This window comes from Ovis canadensis, chromosome 16 (assembly GCF_042477335.2).
Source record: "Ovis canadensis isolate MfBH-ARS-UI-01 breed Bighorn chromosome 16, ARS-UI_OviCan_v2, whole genome shotgun sequence".
NCBI classification, from domain to species: domain Eukaryota; kingdom Metazoa; phylum Chordata; class Mammalia; order Artiodactyla; family Bovidae; genus Ovis; species Ovis canadensis.
The window spans coordinates 67,174,927-67,194,788 of NC_091260.1; the positions used below are offsets into that span (position 1 = coordinate 67,174,927).

Here is a 19,862-nt window from a genome sequence, read left to right on the forward strand (position 1 = left end):
TTGGAAGGAAAGTTATGACCAACCTAGATAGCATATTTAAAAGCACAGACATTACTTTGCCAATAAAGATCTGTCTAGTCAAGGCTATGGTTTTTCCAGTAGTCGTGTATGGATGTTAGAGTTGGACTGTGAAGAAGGCTGAGCACCAAAGAATTGATGCATCTGAAAGAGTCCCTTGGACTGCAAGGAGATCCAACCAGTCTATTCTAAAGGAGATCAGCCCTGGGTGTTCTTTGGAAGGAATGATGCTAAAGCTGAAACTCCAGTACTTTGGCCACCTCATGTGAAGAACTGACTCATTGGAAAAGACTCTGATGCTGGGAGGGATTGGGGGCAGGAGGAGAAGAGGACAACAGAGGATGAGATGGCTGGATGGCATCACTGACTCGATGGATGTGAGTCTGAGTGAATTCTGGGAGTTGGTGATGGACAGGGAGGCCTGGCGTGCTGCAATTCATGGGGTCGCAAAGAGTCTGACATGACTGAGTGACTGAACTGAACTGAACTGAACTGATCTGTGGGCCAGGGGGTTGTAATAACATGCCCCAAATTTTTGTAACAGACCTAGTGAGGCTGCAGTATTAGTCCCATTCTATAGTCAAGGTGCAGACGGGAATTTTGGCCAATTTTACACAGTGATACAGTGGCAGATCCAGAATTTAAATTCAGTTTTGCTTCACTAATAAAACCCCTGTTTTTTTTAAAGCCCCAAACTGCTTCTCATGTGTTTCAAATAATAACAGTGTAAACTGCATTAAAGAAGTCAAATATCATGTAGTTGGAAATGAATGTTTTATGTTCAGATGTGTTACATACTCTGGAGAAAAGAGATGCTGAAAAGAGTTCCATTTCTAACTCTAGCGTCTCATGAAAAAAACTTTTTAATTTTAGAGTTTCTCCATATTGTAAAATCAAAGACATATAATTTTATTTACTGTAATATAAAGAAAATTACTAAAGTCCTCAATCAATGATTCTTATCCAGTGAAGAGCTTTAGTGTGAATTTATATGAGTAAATCTGCCCTTTTCTACTCTGATTTATAATCTGAATTTATCTATTTATTTGCTTATTGGTAATATTTTAATATTTTTTTGCATAATAACTTTAAGCCATCAGAAGGAAATATTAAATATCTTGTGTAATTGTTTTAAATGCTTAGCATAACATTATTTAGGAAACAATAGCCAATTTATATGCTAAAATAAGAAATAAAATTGTGATCAGGTTTGGAAATAGCTGCCAAATTAAAAAAAATTTTCTAAAATATCCTTAGGAAAAGAATAGCTGAAGAGCATTAGGAGTGTTTACTTAGTTGATTTTGAGTTTAATTGTAGCCTCAGAGAACAAATGCTTCAAGTATGTTCACTGCATTCTTATTATGGTGCTTAATTTCTTACACTTTCCTGAGATTTTCATATAGCTTATGATGAGACGGAAGTTAGAAATACCTCTTAAAATTAACAAAAAAAAAGAGAGAGAGAGAGATTTCAAAATGATAACAAGGTCATATAGCAAACTTGAAAAAGAAAGTAAACATTTGATTAAAAATTTTGAATATAGGACTCAAACTTCTGAAAAGAAGGCAAAAATACTCAGAAAATATGTTCCAAAATGTACTCATATTAAAGTGAGTTTTTATTCTATAGATCAAATCAGTCAATATTGTAATTAAGCCTTTAATAGAAAGTCTTAATATACCCTCATAAAAGCTGTCATAGTTTTCTGATACAAAGGAGATAACTCATTAAGGATATTTCATGCAAACTGAGTGCGGCTTCCATTAAGACTGCAGGTGTTTGTCTTAGACTCCTGTTTTGTGATTCAACAAATTATGTACAGCCAAGTTGGTACATTTAGAGAGACCAATAACTTTACTATTAAGTGACATGTGACTATGGCATTTGCAAATGTAAAGGGACCTAAAGATGTCCAAGACAAATCTGTTCTTATAGAGATGAAAGATCGTAGACTAATATGGCTGAAAATTCAGCACCCAGTCACACAACTGACAACTCTAGAGACTGGATAAAATGTGATCTCTTCTACCATGCTTCAATAAAGACACAGAAGGTCTCTGAACATTTTTAAATGTGGGGCTGAGATTTACCAAAGGGTTGAATTTCCTGATGTTCAAGCTGGTTTTAGAAAAGGCAGAGGAACCAGAGATCAAACTACCAACAACCGCTGGATCATGGAAAGAGCAAGAGAGTTCCAGAAAAACATTTATTTCTGCTTTATTGACTATGCCAAAGCCTTTGACTGTGTGGGTCACAATAAACTGTGGAAAATTCTGAAAGAGATGGGAATACCAGACCACCTGACCTGCCTCTTGAGAAATCTGTATGCAGGTCAGGAAGCAACAGTTAGAAGTGGACATGGAACAACAGACTGGTTCCAAATAGGAAAAGGAGTACGTCAAGGCTGTATATTTTCACCTTGCTTATTTAACTTATATGCAGAGGACATTATGAGAAATGATGGACTGGAAGAAACACAAGCTGGAATCAAGATTGCCGGGAGAAATATCAATAACCTCAGATATGCAGATGACACCACCCTTATGGCAGAAAGTGAAGAGGAACTAAAAAGCCTCTTGAAAGTGAAAGAGGAGTGAAAAAGCTGGCTTAAAGCTCAACATTCAGAAAACGAAGATCATGGCATCTGGTCCCATCACTTCATGGGAAATAGATGGGGAAACAGTGGAAACAGTGTCAGACTTTATTTTTTTGGGCTCCAAAATCACTGTAAATGGTGACTGCAGACATGAAATTAAAAGACACTTACCCCTTGGAAGGAAAGTTATGACCAACCTAGATAGCATATTCAAAAGCAGAGCATTACTTTGCTGACTAAGGTCCGTCTAGTCAAGGCTATGGTTTTTCCAGTAGTCATGTATGGATGTGAGAGTTGGACTGTGAAGAAGGCTGAAGCTGAAGAATTGATGCTTTTGAACTGTGGTGTTGGAGAAGACTCTTGACAGGTCCTTGGACTGCAAGGAGATCCAACCAGTCCATTCTGAAGGAGTTCAGCCCTGGGATTTCTTTGGAAGGAATGATGCTAAAGCTGAAACTCTAGTGCTTTGGCCACCTCATGAGAAGAGTTGACTCATTGGAAAAGACTCTGATGCTGGGAGGAATTGGGGGCAGGAGGAGAAGGGAACGACAGAGGATGAGATGGCTGGATGGCATTACTGACTCGATGGACGTGAATCTGAGTGAACTGCGGGAGTTGGTGATGGACAGGGAGGCCTGGTGTGCTGCGATTCATGGGGTCACAAAGAGTCAGACACGACTGAGTGACTGAACTGAACTGAACTGAACTTAGCATGTGGTGTTAACCACTCTTGATCAGGGTCCTGACACCAAAAGGAGAATCTGAGTTCTGGTTGGGCATGTACAATTAATTTAATTCTGGAATGAATATCTAAATCCTTGCTTAGTGATGTTTATTAGTCTACTGACTGGAGACTAAAACATTGAAATAGCTTTCATGTGAATTTTACAAAGAAAGAAGACAATGCTTAAAATGGTGCCAGAGCATTTCCAGAACTCAAGATTACTGGAATTTTTAAAATCTTAGTTACTTAAAGGCATAAATAACAGATGGAAACTTATTTTTTGTGCAGAGATTTCACTTCTTTAGGTGCTGTTGTTGTGTTGGATCAAGGTTTCAGTACAGGAAGTTAAAAAGCCTTCTAAAATATCTATGTGCTATATGTGCTGCCCATTTTATTAAGCACAGTACATTATCAAGTGACAAATGATCCCTAAGTTCTATTTTTTTCTTTTGGAAAGATTATTTTCTGGATGCATGACTTGTGGAATAAATTGCATCCCCAAAGTGAGCCAAGGGAATCTTAACTTTTTTTTAATGAATCTGAGCTATACTGCAGATGTGTGACTTTTTGTTAAATTAAAGATGAGGCCAAGCTGCTGTAATATCCTACAGGGTGTATATTGATTATACTTTATCCCACCTATTGATCATGGTCAGTAAAACTTATGAAAACAGCTGTTTGGGAGGCAAGATCTCAAGTATATTAACTTCACCACTCATATTCTATATGTATAGGTATCAGAAGTATGACAATGGAAAGGCATCTTCTATTATTTTATCCAACTAATGTTTCTTCAAATATATCACTGTAAAAATAGATTTCCATTATACAAGTTTTAAATTAATTTTATGGTGAAATAGATAGACTGTAATAAAAATAATAAGTGCCTCTGAGGACTGAAATTTTTTGTTACTGAAGTAAAAAATAACTTTTCTAATGTACTTTAACATGATTAATAATTATTTTGAATGGTTGGAGAAGGCAATGGCAACCCACTCCAGTGTTCTTGCCTGGAAAATCCCAGGGATGGGGGAGCCTGGTGGGCTGCCGTCTATGGGGTCGCACAGAGTCGGACATGACTGAGTGTCTTCACTTCACTTCACTTTCATGCCTATAGGTAGCTTCTGTTGAAGAAAATTCTTTGAGATTGACTGCATCCTATGGCCAAAACTTGTTTGTAATTTGTTTGCCCAGAAATTCTAACAATAAAATTTTATCATATTTCAATGCAATGCACTTTCTTTCCACTTTGCTCATCACATTAAAATGTATTTACTAGAAATATGAAGGTGCATATATTGAATGGCAGAAACAGAGAGTAGCTGTAGGAATAAAAATGATAATCTAGGTTTATAAACACATACAAGTTTGCAAGTGTTAAATGAACCCATTTCTCAGCCAACATGAAATTAGACATGGACTGAATATGGAATTGAACAGTTAAAACACTATAAGGAACTACTGGACAAATCTGAGATAGCACAAACTTAATTGCACTTCCTCTGATCTATAGCCAGGGGATCGCCAATCCCTCAGCGGCAACATCTTGTTGATCATTGATCATATAACTTCCTAAGTAGCACTTAGCATAAAGATCATTCTGATACCTAGTTCATGAAGGATACAGTGAACTTATAGTGGTGGTTGAGTTATAATGTGATTTGGAGAAGGAAATGGCAACCCACTCCAGTATGCTTGCCTGGAGAATCTCATGGACAGAGGAGCCTGGGAGACTACAGTCTATGGCATTGCAAGAGTTGGACATGACTGAGTGACTAAGCACACAGATACAGTCATCATATCAAGCTTCCCAGATGGCGCTAATGGTAAAGATTCTCCTGCCAACACAGGAGACATAAGAAACACAGGTTCAATCCCTGGGTCAGGAAGATCCTCTGAAGGAGGGAATTGCAACCCACTCAATTATTCTTGCCTGGAGAATCCCCTTGGCAGAGAAGCCTGGAGGGCTACAGTCCATAGGGTTGCAAAAAGTCGACAGGACTGAAGTGACTTAGCATGCACACATGCAATCATCATATCAGAGTAGCCCTTGAAACTGCCTAAACATTTCCTCCCTAACTAACTTCCAAATGAACAGTCAAGCTAACTGTTTTTGCTACATATACCTGTGGATTTGCCCAAAGTGTCAGCTGGATGTAACGCAAACTGCATTTTTCTTTGATTCAAACTGAAGTCTAAAAAAAGTGAGTGATAAAAACAATCATAACTGTATCACACCTTATAATTAGTTCCAGAACTATAAGCTAAATAAAATACTGTAAAAAGTGTACATTTGTCCTTTTCGACAGTGTTTAGATATCCCTCAATGAAAGAGAGGTGTAAACTAAGCACAAGCTGTAAAAAATAAAGTCTATTCTGGAATTATTCTGACAAATTTCAAACATAATATTGGGAATATGTATAAAGGGTAATATTAGGAATCTGTGTCTCTGACATTGACAGGTACTGGCAAGCAGATTCTTGACCACTGAGCCACCTGGGAAGCTTGTTCATTCTCTTAGCACTGCTCAGTGCCATTTTAACACATATGCTAGATCTATTTTAGGAACAAATTTCCATAAAATTCACATTTACATTGTGCATGAATTGAGGCCAGAATCTGCAGCTTGTTAAGCACTGAGGAAAAGGATGTAGAAGATGTACCTCTATGATATCTGAAAATGGGCCTCCCAGGTAGCCCTAGTGGTCAAGAATCTGCCTGCCAGTGTGGGAGACACGGAAGATATGGAGTTGATCCATGGGTCAGGAAGATCCCCTGGATACTGCTGCTGCTACTGCTAAGTCACTTCAGTCATGTCCGACTCTGTGCAACCCCATAGATGGCAGCACACCAGGCTCCCCCGTCCCTGGGATTCTCCAGGCAAGAACACTGGAGTGGGTTGCCATTTCCTTCTTCAATGCGTGAAAGTGAAAAGTGAAAGTGAAATCGCTCAGTTGTGTCCGACTCTTAGCGACTCTATGGACTGCAGCGTACCAGGCTCCTCTCCCCGTGGGATTCTTCAGGCAAGAGTACTGGAGTGGGGTGCCATTGCCTTCCCCTGGATAAGGAAATGGCAACTACTCCAGTATTCTTGCCTGGAAAATACTATGGGACAAAAGAGCCTGGAGGCTACAGTACATGGGGTTGCAAGACTGGGACATGACTGAATGACTAAATCACCACTATATCTGAAAACTGGGAAATTTGTTTTGGGTAAATCCCCTTGTCATTTTTCTCAACTCTTTATTTATCTTCAAGAACCAGCCTATGCAGAAATGTACTGTGAGTTGAATTTTCCCCACCAACCACCTCTAATCTCTCTCTTAAGCATTCTCTAATCAGTTTATTTGATACTATTGAATCAATATTCATTCCTTACCAAAGAACATTTTGTTTTTAAAGTAACTACTTACTTCTAGTGTAACACTGTGTAAAGTAAAAGTGAAAGTTACTCAGTTGTGTCTGACTCTTTGCAGCTCCATGGACCTTGGAATTCTCCAGGCCAGAATACTGGAGTGGGTAACCTTTCCCTGTCTTCTCAACCGAGGGATCAAACCTAGGTCTCCCACATAGCAGGTGGATTCTTTATCAGCTGAGATACAAGGAAACCCCAAGAACACTGGAGTGGGTAGCTATCCCTTCTCCAGATATCTTCCTTTTCGAGGAATCAAACTGGGGTCTCCTGCACTGCAGGCAGATTCTTTACCACCTGAGCTATCAGTTCAGTTCAGTTGCTGAGTCGTGTCCAACTCTTTGTGACCCCATGAATCGCAGCATGCCAGGCCTCCCTGTCCATCACCAACTCCCGCAGTTCACTCAGATTCACATCCATCGAGTCGGTGATGCCATCCAGCCATCTCATCCTCTGTCGTCCCCTTCTCCTCCTGCCTCCAATCCCTCCCAGCATCAGAGTCTTTTCCAATGAGTCAACTCTTCGCATGAGGTGGCCAAAGTACTGGAGTTTCAGCTTTAGCATCATTCCAACCAAAGGAATCCCAGGGCTGATCTCCTTCAGAATGGACTTGTTGGATCTCTTTGCAGTCCAAGCAACTCTCAAGAGCCTTCTCCAACACCACAGTTCAAAAGCATCAATTCTTCGGCGCTGTGCCTTCTTCACAATCCAATTCTCACATCCATACATGACTACTGGAAAAACCATAGCCTTGACTTGACAGACCTTAGTTGGCAAAGAAATGTCTCTGCTTTTGAATATGCTATCTAGGTTGGTCATACCATTTCTTCCAAGGAGTAAGCATCTTTTAATTTCATGGCTGCAGTCACCATCTGCAGTGATTTTGGAGCCCAAAAAAATGAAGTCTAACACTGTTTCCACTATTTTCCCATCTATTTGCCATGCAGTGATGGGACCAGATGCCATGATCTTCGTTTTCTGAATGTTGAGCTTTAAGCCAACTTTTTCACTCTCCACTTTCACTTTCATCAAGAGGCTTTTTAGTTCCTCTTCACTTTCTGCCATAAGGGTGGTGTCATCTGCATATCTGAGGTTATTGATATTTCTCCCGGCAATCTTGATTCCAGCTTGTGTTTCTTCCAGCCCAGCATTTCTCATGATGTACTCTGCATAGAAGTTAAATAAGCAGGCTGACAATATACAGCCTTGACCTACTCCTTTTCCTATTTGGAACCAGTCTGTTGTTCCATGTCCACTTCTAACTGTTGCTTCCTGACCTGCATACAGATTTCTCAAGAGGTAGGTCAGGTGGTCTGGTATTCCCATCTCTTTCAGAATTTTCCATAGTTCATTGTGATCCACACAGTCAAAGGCTTTGGCACAGTCAATAAATCATAAATAGGTGTTTTTCTGGAACTCTCTTGCTTTTTCCATGATCCAGTGGTTGTTGGCAATTTGATTTCTGGTTCCTCTGCCTTTTCTAAAACCAGCTTGAACATTAGGAATTTCATGGTTCACATGTTGCTGAAGCCTGGCTTGGAAAATTTTGAGCATTACTTTACTAGTGTGTGAGATGAGTGCAATTGTGCGGTAGTTTGATCATTCTTTGGCATTTCCTTTCTTTGGGATTGGAATGAAAACTGACCTTTTCCAGTCCTATGGCCACTGCTGAGTTTTCCAAATTTCCTGCCATATTGAGTGCAGCACTTTCACAGCATCATCTTTCAGGATTTGAAAGAGCTCTACTGGAATTCCATCACCTCCACTAGCTTTGCTCGTAGTGATGCTTTCAAGGCCCACTTGACTTCACATTCCAGGATGTCTGGCTCTAGGTGAGTGATCACACCATCGTGATTATCCATGTTGTGAAAATCCTTTTTGTACAGTTCTTCTGTGTATTCCTGCCATCTCTTCTTAATATCTTCTACTTCTGTTAGGTCCATACAATTTCTGTCCTTTATTGAGCCCATCTTTGCATGAAATTTTCCCTTGGTATCTCTAATTTTCTTGAAGAGATCTCTAGTCTTTCCCATTCTGTTGTTTTCCTCTATTTCTTTGCATTGTTTGCTGAAGAAGGCTTTCTTATCTCTTCTTGCTTTTCTTTGGAACTCTGCATTCATAAGCTTATATCTTTCCTTTTCTCCTTGGCTTTTCGCTTCTCTTCTTTTCACAGCTATTTGTAAGGCCTCCCCCAGACAGCTGTTTTGCTTTTTTGCATTTCTTTTCCATGGGGATGGTCTTGATCCCTGTCTCCTGTACAATGTCACGAACCTCATTCTGTAGTTCATCAGGCACTCTATCTATCAGATCTAGGCCCTTAAATCTATTTCTCACTTCCACTGTATAATATAAGGGATTTGATTGAGGTCATACCTGAATGGTCTAGAAGTTTTCCCTGTTTTCTTCAATTTGAGTCTGAATTTGGTAATAAGTAGTTCCTGATCTGAGCCACAGTCAGCTCCTGGTCTTGTTTTTGTTGACTGTATAGAGCTTCTCCATCTTTTGCTGCAGAGAATATAATCAGTCTAATTTCTCTGTTGACCATCTAGTGATGTCCATGTGTAGAGTTTTCTGAGCTATCAGGGAAGCAAAAAAATCTCAAAATTCTAATCCCTCAGGTTTTATGAAAGTGAAAGTGTTCGTTACTCAGTCACATCCGACTGTTTTAGGGACCCGAGTCACTTCTTAATTTTAAATGACTAACATTGAATGGTTTCACTTATAACACTCCAAAATAATATTGCATAGTTCTTTTCTGTCACATTTCTGTTTTCCCTTTTCTGACTTTTTATCACTATGGCTGGGTAGAAATACAAGGGTAGTTAAGCGGAACTATTCAGTTCTACTTGAGTCAAAATTCAACTGCAACCCCATGAATAAGATTCTTTGGCTCCAAGCTCTTCTAGTCTGTATGTTGTAGATTTGCAAGAGAATTAGGTCACATAGAAAACCAAGAGGTAAATACCATAAGTCTGGGACTCATGCCTCGTATTAAACCTACCGTTTAAACGTAGGTTAGCTTTTTTTTTTTTAATTTCAGATAAAAATGTATTTATTCTAAGTGTTTAACCACTATTTGTAGCACGTATTGTTAGTAAGCTCTGTGTGAAGAGCCTAAAAGAGAGGAGATTGTTCTGATAAAGGGACTACATATTTTCAGAGTCTTGGTTCAGCTTATAAGCAGAAGAAAACCCATTTTCTTCCAGACTGACAGTTATAAAATGATCAGATTTCTAAAATGGGGCTTGTCCTGCTATATTTCATAGAGGCATATTGATAACAATGCAATCTGAACTTTGCTGATAGTTGCTGCAGGAAACGTTGAGGTTGAATAATATTTTCAATTTCAGGTCCAACTTTCAAATCCAGTAGCTGTTGTTCTTAAAGTAACCCAAAATGGAAAATTTCTTAAAGACAGGTTACTTTAGATGATGTAATAACCAGATTGCCAACTGATTACATTTTAAGGATGTTATTCTTTTCATGTGACAAGATTGCTCACATCTCCTTAGCAATTCAGCCTTCATCCTCACTCATCCTTGACATCAGGCCTCTGGGGAAGGATATTATGAGAAGATATTTTTGTGATATGAACTTAAGTCAAAGAAGGTAAATCAGTGTCAACATGCCATGGCCTAATGCTTTGGGAAAACCCAGTGATATCTCTCTTAACCACTTTTCTATGGAGTCTGGATCTAATGTTTCTTGCAATCAGATTTCTTTTATACCTTTATCTTTTCGTGTTTAAATTGATTTTGCATGTTGAATTTCCTTTAAGTAACAGAATTGCTATTAGAACCATCAATGCCCAAAATGGTCAATTCCTTGTCTTGATCATACAGTTTCAAGTGATTTATTATCTTATTTTCTGATGTTATTTTCACTTAGTGAGCTCCTAGATTTCTTGGGACATTCTATAGCCTGGATCTCTGTGGTACTGTCTTCTACCATGTTTGTCCATAGGTTTTTATGATGTTTATACCTTAGCAATATGCTTTAGGTACCCTGTTAAAAGAGTATGCCTATGCTATGTTTCCCTCAATATGGTGGACGAGGAGGCTGAGGACACAGAGAGGATGGAAGTCAGCATGGAGTTGCTGCAGACCCCTCAGCAACTGGCGTCTGTGATGCATTAAGCCTCATCAGTCTAGACTGGATTTACTTAGAACAGTAGATAATGGTACAGGAGTCCAGCTGGAATCACGTTGCAAACTCTTCAAGATACATTAGATTTCTCTGGGCAAGACTTTGAGTTTTGCAAGATAGTAGGTAGATGACCAGATAAGGCAATGGCACCCCACTCCAGTATTCTTGCCTGGAAAATCCCATGGATGGAGGAGCCTGGTGAGCTGCAGTTCATGGGGTCGCTAAGAGTCAGAGTCAGACTGAGCGATTTCACTTTCACTTTTCACTTTCATGCATTGGAGAAGGAAATGGCAACCTACTCCAATGTTCTTGCCTAGAGAATCCCAGGGATGGGGAAGCCTGGTGGGCTGCCATCTATGGGGTCACATAGAGTCAGACATGACTGAAGCAACTTAGCAGCATGCTAGGCATGGGTTGTATTTCAATTATACTCTGTTCTAGAAAGTATGACAGAGTTTGTAATATTTACATTACCACAATCACCTGTCTTTTGAGATTTTCTTAATGTTAAAATTGAAAGAGTTTCTCTGTTACTTTCAATAGAAATCCCTATTTTTGTGGCCTGGAACCTAGTCTGTTCACCTTCTCATGAATTTCATCTTTTTAGATATTACCCTCATTACAATTTGTCATTCTTTTCAGCAAAGATGGTATTTAATATTTCCTGTATCAGAAAAGATTAATTTTTGAACCCTCTTCTTGGATGACATGACACCATTTTTTATATCTTCATTTCAGGTAATGGTATCCAATAAACTGTCAAGACTCATGGGCTTCATACGTTCAATAGACTTTTGAATCCACCACAGTAAAACTTCCATGCTTCAAATTTTATTGAAATTACTCTTTTCAAGTTAACCAGGGATGTCCATCCTGCCAAATCCAGTTCAGCCTTTATATTCCAATTTAACTTCTTGTAGAAGTGGACAGGCCATCTGTCCACTTAGAACCCTCCTTTCTAAGAGTGCATCCTTACTCTCCCAGTTTTCCTTCTCTCCAGGGCTGTTCTTTCTCTTACACCTTCTCCTATTCAAAGACTGGACTCCTTCAGACTCAAAAGTCTGGGGATTTTACTGCTCAGTCTTTCACTTCCTGTTTTCCTTACAGTTCTCTCCCAGATGAGACTGTTCCTATTACCTTACATTTAGACTGATCTAACTGATCATTTATATTTTCTGTTTATTCAGAAAGCATATTTGAACTCTACAACCATTTCTAATTTTCTAGTTTATTTTCCACATTTATTTTTTTGGCATCTCAGACATAACATTGCAAAATCATTGATTGTTCCCACTCTTTTTTTTCTCAAAGGGAATTTTTTCCCCTAACTCTTTATCCAGTGCCATGAACAGGCTTATCAAATACATGCTGGGTCAAATACAAAAAAAAAACACAAAAATTGAGTCATTTGTAATTTCTTCTTTATACTGATACCACTCCAACAGAAAGCTGTATAGTTTGTAGCCAGCTTATAGCACTATTTCATGTATTGTTCCATTTCCTTCTATTGTTTCACATTTGTCCATGATGACATCATTTCTTTTCTGAATTTTGTTAAAATATTCTACAGTCCGATTCAAAGTAAGCACTATAATTTTTCCAGAATCTAAGTAAATCTATGTCCTTTGTTTAGAATGTTTTCCCATTTCTTTCATTAAAAAAAAAAAAAGAAGACAATGTTAATCATGTGCTACAGGGCTTGCTTGTCCTATGCCCTAGCCATCCACTTAATTCACTCTGCCAGTTACATTAAAGCATCTATTTGTTTTTCAACCAAGTCAAGCTTTTTCTTCATTTCGATCTTTGACTTTAGTCTGTTATATCCCAGTATTTTTCCCCTTGTACTTTTCACATAGTAGTTCATCTTTTTTCTTTTCAGGTGTTGATGAACTGTTACTTAAGCTATCATGGATATGAGAGGGAAGATGTATTAGAGGTTTAAGGAGAAAAGAAAACACTCTCTCCTTAAATCTATTTAGGAATAGTTTGGAACATTTCGAGAATATATGATGATTGTTGACTATATTTTGTATTCACATTTATGTTCATTAAATATTGCTGAATAATGTAAAACCCCCAAGGCTATAGAGAAATGTCATGTATAACCACATTGTATGTGTCTGTGAGTTAACTGAGGATTGGCTGAACTTGGCTGGCTTCTGTTTGCCAACTGTGCTACCTCCAGGACATTCAATCCTGCATCTGCTCATTTATTAGGTAGCTCTGCTCTAAGAGGGACCCTGACAACTCTGCCTGTGAGGTTCATCTTTCTTCTGGGGACCAGTAGACTAGTCCTGGCATGTTCTTCTTATGGCAGTGGCAGAGCATAAGAGGAAACCTAGACCCAGATGTGGGATAGGACACCATGACTTTCAACTCATTCAATTGCCCAAGTTAGCTGAAGGCCAAACCTAAGGGAAGAGAACCCTGAAAAATTACATGAATTAGTGAGGGAAGAAGATTTGTGGCTGATAATGCAATCTACTTCCTGTTTATTTTATCATTATTTAACTAAACAAGGTGCTAGGTGTTGTGGACATGATGGTTATTAATCAAAATGTTTTGGTTTTTATTTTGTATATATCTTCAAACTTCAGCTATGATGAAATTATAAGATAAATTAGTCCCTGACCTGTTATCCTAAAAAAAAAAATTGTACATACAGCAATTAGAAGTTTTATTAAAGGTTCATTTTTTTTCCAATGTACTATGAACTTCACAGAGACAGGTTTTTTTTTTTTTTAATCTTTCCTTTATTAATTACTGCAGTTTTGCCATCTATTACCTCCTAAGCTACTTATGGAGTTTAAAGTTTTGCTTTTTAACTTTTTGAATTAGTAATTAAATTGAATATTAAGTAAGGACAGACAGGAAAATAATTAATATCAGTCTATGCAAATATAAAATGGATGGGCAAAATGGAGGGCCAAATACAGAAAATAAAAGTGCACATTTCAATATTTGAGTATAATAGATTTAATACCTTCCTTGGTTCAGTTTTCTTTATCATAGCACCAGGTAAAAGAAGATTCATCCTTGTTTTGTTTTTTTGTTTTTCCTTTAGATACTTCATTGACTACAATGCTGAAGATGATAGATTTTTTAACATTGATGCCAACACTGGAACCATTAAGACTGCCAAGGTTCTTGATAGAGAAGAAACTCCATGGTACAACATCACAGTTGCTGCTTCAGAAAATGGTAAACTTCTTTATTTTATGTACCATAGAAAAGATGTCTTTTAAACATGAAGATTTATGTTGAGATTTTCTCCAGAGCAGAGCTTTCATGATTTTTATTTTTTAATGCACCTAACAGAGTGCACAGAATGTATTAGACACAGTTACTCATTGTCAGATGCGATTAGTAAATCTTATATCTTTTCCTTTACTATAATCTCTGCATAATGGTAGAAAGTTGATATCACAGAGTACTTAGTCTGCATCACTTAATCAAAATATCTAATTCTCTTAATTGTGAGACTTGCTTTGTCATGTGCTTATGCCTTACTTAAGTAGAAGAAGAATGCTTCATATACAGTGAAGCAGTTAGGAAAATAAAGAGAAGAAAAGAAAATTTAACATTTTACTTGAATGATTTTGTCAATACAACACCTTTCTTCAAGCTTCAATTGACTCTTAGAAATTTTACAGTAAAGGAATAGCTCTTGATATTTCAACAGGCAGGTCTAAGTCATTTTTAACAAATGTACACCACCATACAACTGAGGAAGGCCGTTGTTTGATCCTCATCCAGAACACTGCATTGTGCTAAATAACCACATTATTAAAAAAGTATAAATATCAACAATTATCTCAGAGTTCAAAGATATGCATAAATGTTTTCAAATGAAATTAGAATAAAGCTCTAGGAAAATGGATCTGCTATCAAGAAATTGAAGTATGTATTTGCATGTTGAGAAAGAATTCAAAGGTATAAACTGCCCCAAGTTTACTATTATACATGAAAAATGAAAGTGAAAGCATTAATTGATCCACCATGTCTGACTTTTTGTGACCCCATGGACTATAGCTCCTCAGACTCCTTGGTCCAAGGAATTTTCCAAGCAAAAATACTGGAGAAGGGGATCTCCTTCTCCAGGGGATCTTCCTGACCCAGGGATTGAAACTGCATCTCCTGAATTGTAGAGAGTCTCCTGTATTTCAGGCAGATTCTTTACCATATGAGCCACCAGGGAAACCCAGTATTGCATATATCATATGTATGTGTGTGCACTCAGTCGTGTCTGACTCTTTGTGACCCCATGAACTATAGCCTGCCAGGTGCCTCTCCATGGGATTTCCCAGGCAGGAATACTGGAGAGGGTTATCATTTCCTTCTCTGGGGATCTTCCCGACACACAGATCAAACCTGCGTCTGTTACATATCCTGCATCAGCAGGTGGTTTCTTCACTACTAGAGACACCTAGGAAGCCCAACTTACAATGACTTTTAAAAGATTTCAATATATTCATAAGAGAATGATAAACATTAACATTTAGGAATACTTTATATTGGGAAATGGTATACAGTTCAGTTTAGTCGCTCAGCTATGACTGACTCTTTGCAACCCCATGGACTGCAGCATGCCAGGCCTCCCTGTCCATCACCAGCTCCCAGAATTTTCACAAACTCATGTCCATTGAGTCAGTGATGCCATGCAACCATCTTATTCTCTGTTGTCCACTTCTCCTCTTGCCTTCAATCTTTCCCAGCATCAGGGTCTTTTCAAATGAGTCAGCTCTTCTCATCAGGTGGCCAAAGTATTGGAGTTTCAGCTTCAGCATCAGTCCTCCCAATCAACACTTAGGATTGATGTCCTTTAGGATGGACTAGTTGGATCTCCTTGCAGTCCGAGGAAATCTCAAGAGTCTTCACCAACACCACAGTTCAAAAGCATTAATTCTTCGGTGGTCAGCTTTCTTTATAGTTCAACTCTCACATCTATACATGACTACTGGAAAAACCATAGCCTTGACTAGATGGACCTTTGTTGGCAAAGTAACATCTCTGCTTTTTAATATGCTGCCTAGGTTAGTCATAACTTTCCTTCCAAGGAGTAAGCATCTTTTAATTTCATGGCTTCAGTCCCCATCTGCACTGATTTTGGAGCCCCCAAAAATAAAGTCTGGCACTGTTTCCCCATCTATTTGCCATGAAGTGATGGGACCAGGTGCCATGATCTTAGTTTTCTGAATTTTGAGTTTTAAGCCAACTTTTGCACTCTCCTCTTTCACTTTCAAGAGGCTCTTTAGTTCTTTGTTTTCTGCCATAAGGGTGGTGTCATCTTCATATCTGAGGTTATTGATATTTCTCCTGGCAATCTTGATTCCAGCTTGTGCTTCATACAGCACAGTGTTTCTTATGATGTACTCTGTATATAAGTTAAATAAGCACAGTGACAGTATACAGCCTTGACATACTGATTTTCTTATTTGGAACCAGTTTGTTTTTTTATGTCCAGTTCTAACTGTTGCTTCCTGATCTGCATACAGATTTCTCAAGAGGCAGGTCAGGTGGTCTGGTATTCCCATCTCTTTCAGAATTTTCCGCAGTGTATTGTGATCCACACAGTCAAAGGCTTTGGCATAGTCAATAAAGCAGAAGTAGATATTTTTCTGGAACTCTCTTATATAAAATAAAATTATACTCTTTCTTCTGCCCTCAGAAGATATATGAAATTTTTACAAAATATTCAAGCTTCATTTAGAAATACTTTGCATACTGTATGATTTACCTTTTATAGTGTATCAGTTCAGTTCAGTTGCTTAGTCGTGTCCGACTCTGCGACCCCATAAATCACAGCACGCCAGGCCTCCCTGTCCATCACCAACTCCCGGAATCCACTCAGACTCATGTCCATCGAGTCCGTGATGCCATCCAGCCATCTCATCTTCTGTCGTCCCCTTCTTCTCTTGCCCCTAATCCCTCCCAGCATCAGAGTCTTTTCCAATGAGTCAACTCTTCGCATGAGGTGGCCAAAGTACGGGAGTTTCAGCTTTAGCATCATTCCTTCGAAAGAAATCCCAGGGCTGATCTCCATGTCTAATGACTATTAGTATATTCAGTTATCCATCAGTTGTCACAATGGATTTTAGAATGTATTGACTACTTCAGAAAGAAATCCTGCATCCCTAGTCATCCTGTTCTAATCCCTCTTGCCCATGCCTCAATCCAAGGAGCCACCACTCCAAGTATCTGTTTTTATAGATGTCTTTTCTATATAGGCTGCTGTAACAGTAGGTCATAAACCTAGTTCTTAAACAGCAAACATTTATTTCTCACAGTTCTGGATGCTGGAAATCCAAGATCAAGAGGTCAACAGATTTGGTGTCTGGTGAGAACGCAGTTTCTGTCTCCTAGTGGTATACTCACATGGTGCAAGAACAAGGGATCTCTCTACGATCTCTTTTATAAGGGATTTAATCTCCTTCATGAGTGTTTCACTCTGAATTTGGTGGAGAAAAAAAAAATTCAGTCTACAGCAATAGTTTTTCCTTTAATTGGCATCTTATACAAAACAATCACATAACATGTAGTTCTTTGTGCCTGGCTTACTTCACTTAGTGCATTATTTTCAAAGTTCATTTACATTGTAGCATGTATCTGTGTTTCATTCTTCCTCACTACTAAAAACCTTTCCTTTATTTGAATATACTGTATTTTATGTATCCATTCACCACTTGATAGACATTTGGGTTATTTCCACTTTTTGCCTAATTTGAAGAATGTTGTCATAAGCATGGATATGGATGTTTTTGTGTGAATGACTTTTCATTTCTCTTGAGTATTTCGCTAAGAGTGGGATTGCAGAGTCAAACAGAAACTGTGTTTAAATCTTTGATGAATTGCCAGACTGTTTTCCAAAGTGACTAAATTTTACATTCCCAGCAGCACTATATGAGTGTCCTAGTTATTCTATATTGTTACCAATATTTAATGTTCCATACTTTTCTGATCATGATCATTCTATTAGATGTGAGGTGATAGCTCATTGTGGTTTATGCACTTTCATAATGTCTTGAATCACAAAACAATAAAGCTGCTCCAACCTTTTCTATTCTATCTGAATTTTTCATGTGTTCACCTGTAAAATCAACTCAAGTGGTTTCCATTTAGATCATTTTTTCAATATAATATTTCTCATTGAAAATAAGGATTTACTAATTACTTTTAAATGAGTATTATAAATAATACATGAACAGATTCATTTGCTATCATTCTGGTTAATTTTCATTTTCAAAATGGCCAGAATAGTTCTAGAATTGCATGTGCTTACTTACCAGGAACAATAAAATAACTGCCATATGATAAAGCCTCATTTAAAATTAGTTTTAAAATAAAGGAATAAGTGGATTGATAAATTGAAGCATATGCAATGGAGATATTGAAAAGTTTCCAAAAGTATTGTATAGTTATTCTTGCAATCAGGCTCCATGTATAGAAGATGGAAGGGGAAAATCCCTGGAGAGAATACTTGCTTGTCAGAAACAGTAAGGACTTATTTTATAACATCGAATTCAACTCCAGAGGTATTTTGATCAGAAACTTTACTTTCATTCACTTAAATCTCATCTCAACCCATATAATATTTGCATCAAGACAAAGCTACTTTGTAAATATACATGAGTTCAAGGGTATCATGAGAAGTATATTTGCAATCATTACCAAAGGAAACCAAAGGGAATGTTAATTTTTACTAAAGTAGCATCTTAGGTATGTACTTACTTTCTTTTTTTTAATTACTAATTGGTAGATTTCATATGGGAAATGAGTTAATACACATCTACTAAGTAAAACAGTACAGTAAATTGTAATATCATAAATTTTACAGTTGGTAATAAAGAAGCCTTAGAGACACCTCAATGAGCATTACTAAAATATAATTTAATCCTAATCATAAACAGGTATGCAGAAAGAATGGGCGCTAGTTAAGATTTTATAGCTATACTGGGAGACTGTGTTTAGAAAAGTGCACATTCACCTACTAATGGCTTGGCCTAAGTGCCTATTAAATAGAGTTGGGAGCTCTTCCACATACAACTGTTTGTAAGCATTAACAGGAGTTATGTCATAAAACTATTTTCTGGTATATTTCATTTTGGATACTTTTTCAATAGAACTTTTTAAAAGGCTGTACTTTTTTAGTGCATTTTACGTTTAGTAAAATTCAAAGAAATGAACAACGATTTCCTATGTATCTTCTGCACCTATACATGCTTAGCTTCCTCCACTATCAATAACCCCCACCAGAGTGATGCATTTGTTACAACTGATGAGCCTACACTGACACATCATAATCAACCAATGTCTATAGTTTGTTGTAGGGTTAACTCTTATTATTCTATGGTTTTGGACAAATGCATAATGGCATATACCCACTAACATAATATCATATAGAGTATTTTGACTGCACTAAAATGTTCTGTGCTCCATCTGTTCATCTCTCTCCATCTCTACCCCTGGTAACCACCTATCTCTTTATTGACTCCATAGTTTTGCCTTTTCTAGAACATTATATAGTTGGAATCATACGGTATGTGGACTTTTAGGTTGGCTTCTTTCACTTAGTAATATAGATTGAAGTCTGTTCAAATCTTTCATGTCTGTTCCAGTTTTGATAATGCATTTCTTTTTGTACTCAGTAATATGAAATTGTCAGCCTGCACCAGTTTGTTTACCCATTCATCTACTGGAAAACATCTTGGTTGTCTCCAAGTTTTGGCAATGATAAAATAATGTTGCTATAAATATACATGTGTAGGTTTTTGGGTGGACAGATGTTTTCAGCTCCTTTAGGTAAATACCAAACTCTGCAATCCCTGGATCATATGGTAAGAGTATGTTTAATTTTATAAGAAATGAATACTGTCTTTTGAAGTGCTTGTGCCATTTTGAATACCCACCAGGTATGAATGAATAAGGGTTCCCATTGTTCCACATTCTAACTAGCATTTGGTGGTG

The 19,862-nt window shown here is 37.7% G+C and overlaps 1 protein-coding gene across 3 annotated transcripts in view; it reads left to right on the plus strand.

Moving 5' to 3' along the window:
- CDH18 (cadherin 18) overlaps positions 1–19,862 on the plus strand; it is a 1,279,339-nt gene that overhangs the window by 1,178,417 nt on the left and 81,060 nt on the right. For all 3 annotated transcript variants that reach the window (XM_069556587.1, XM_069556586.1, XM_069556588.1), the window contains one exon: positions 13,963–14,099. In XM_069556587.1, coding sequence (XP_069412688.1) covers positions 13,963–14,099 — 137 coding nt within the window. The remainder of the gene's footprint in view (positions 1–13,962; positions 14,100–19,862) is intronic.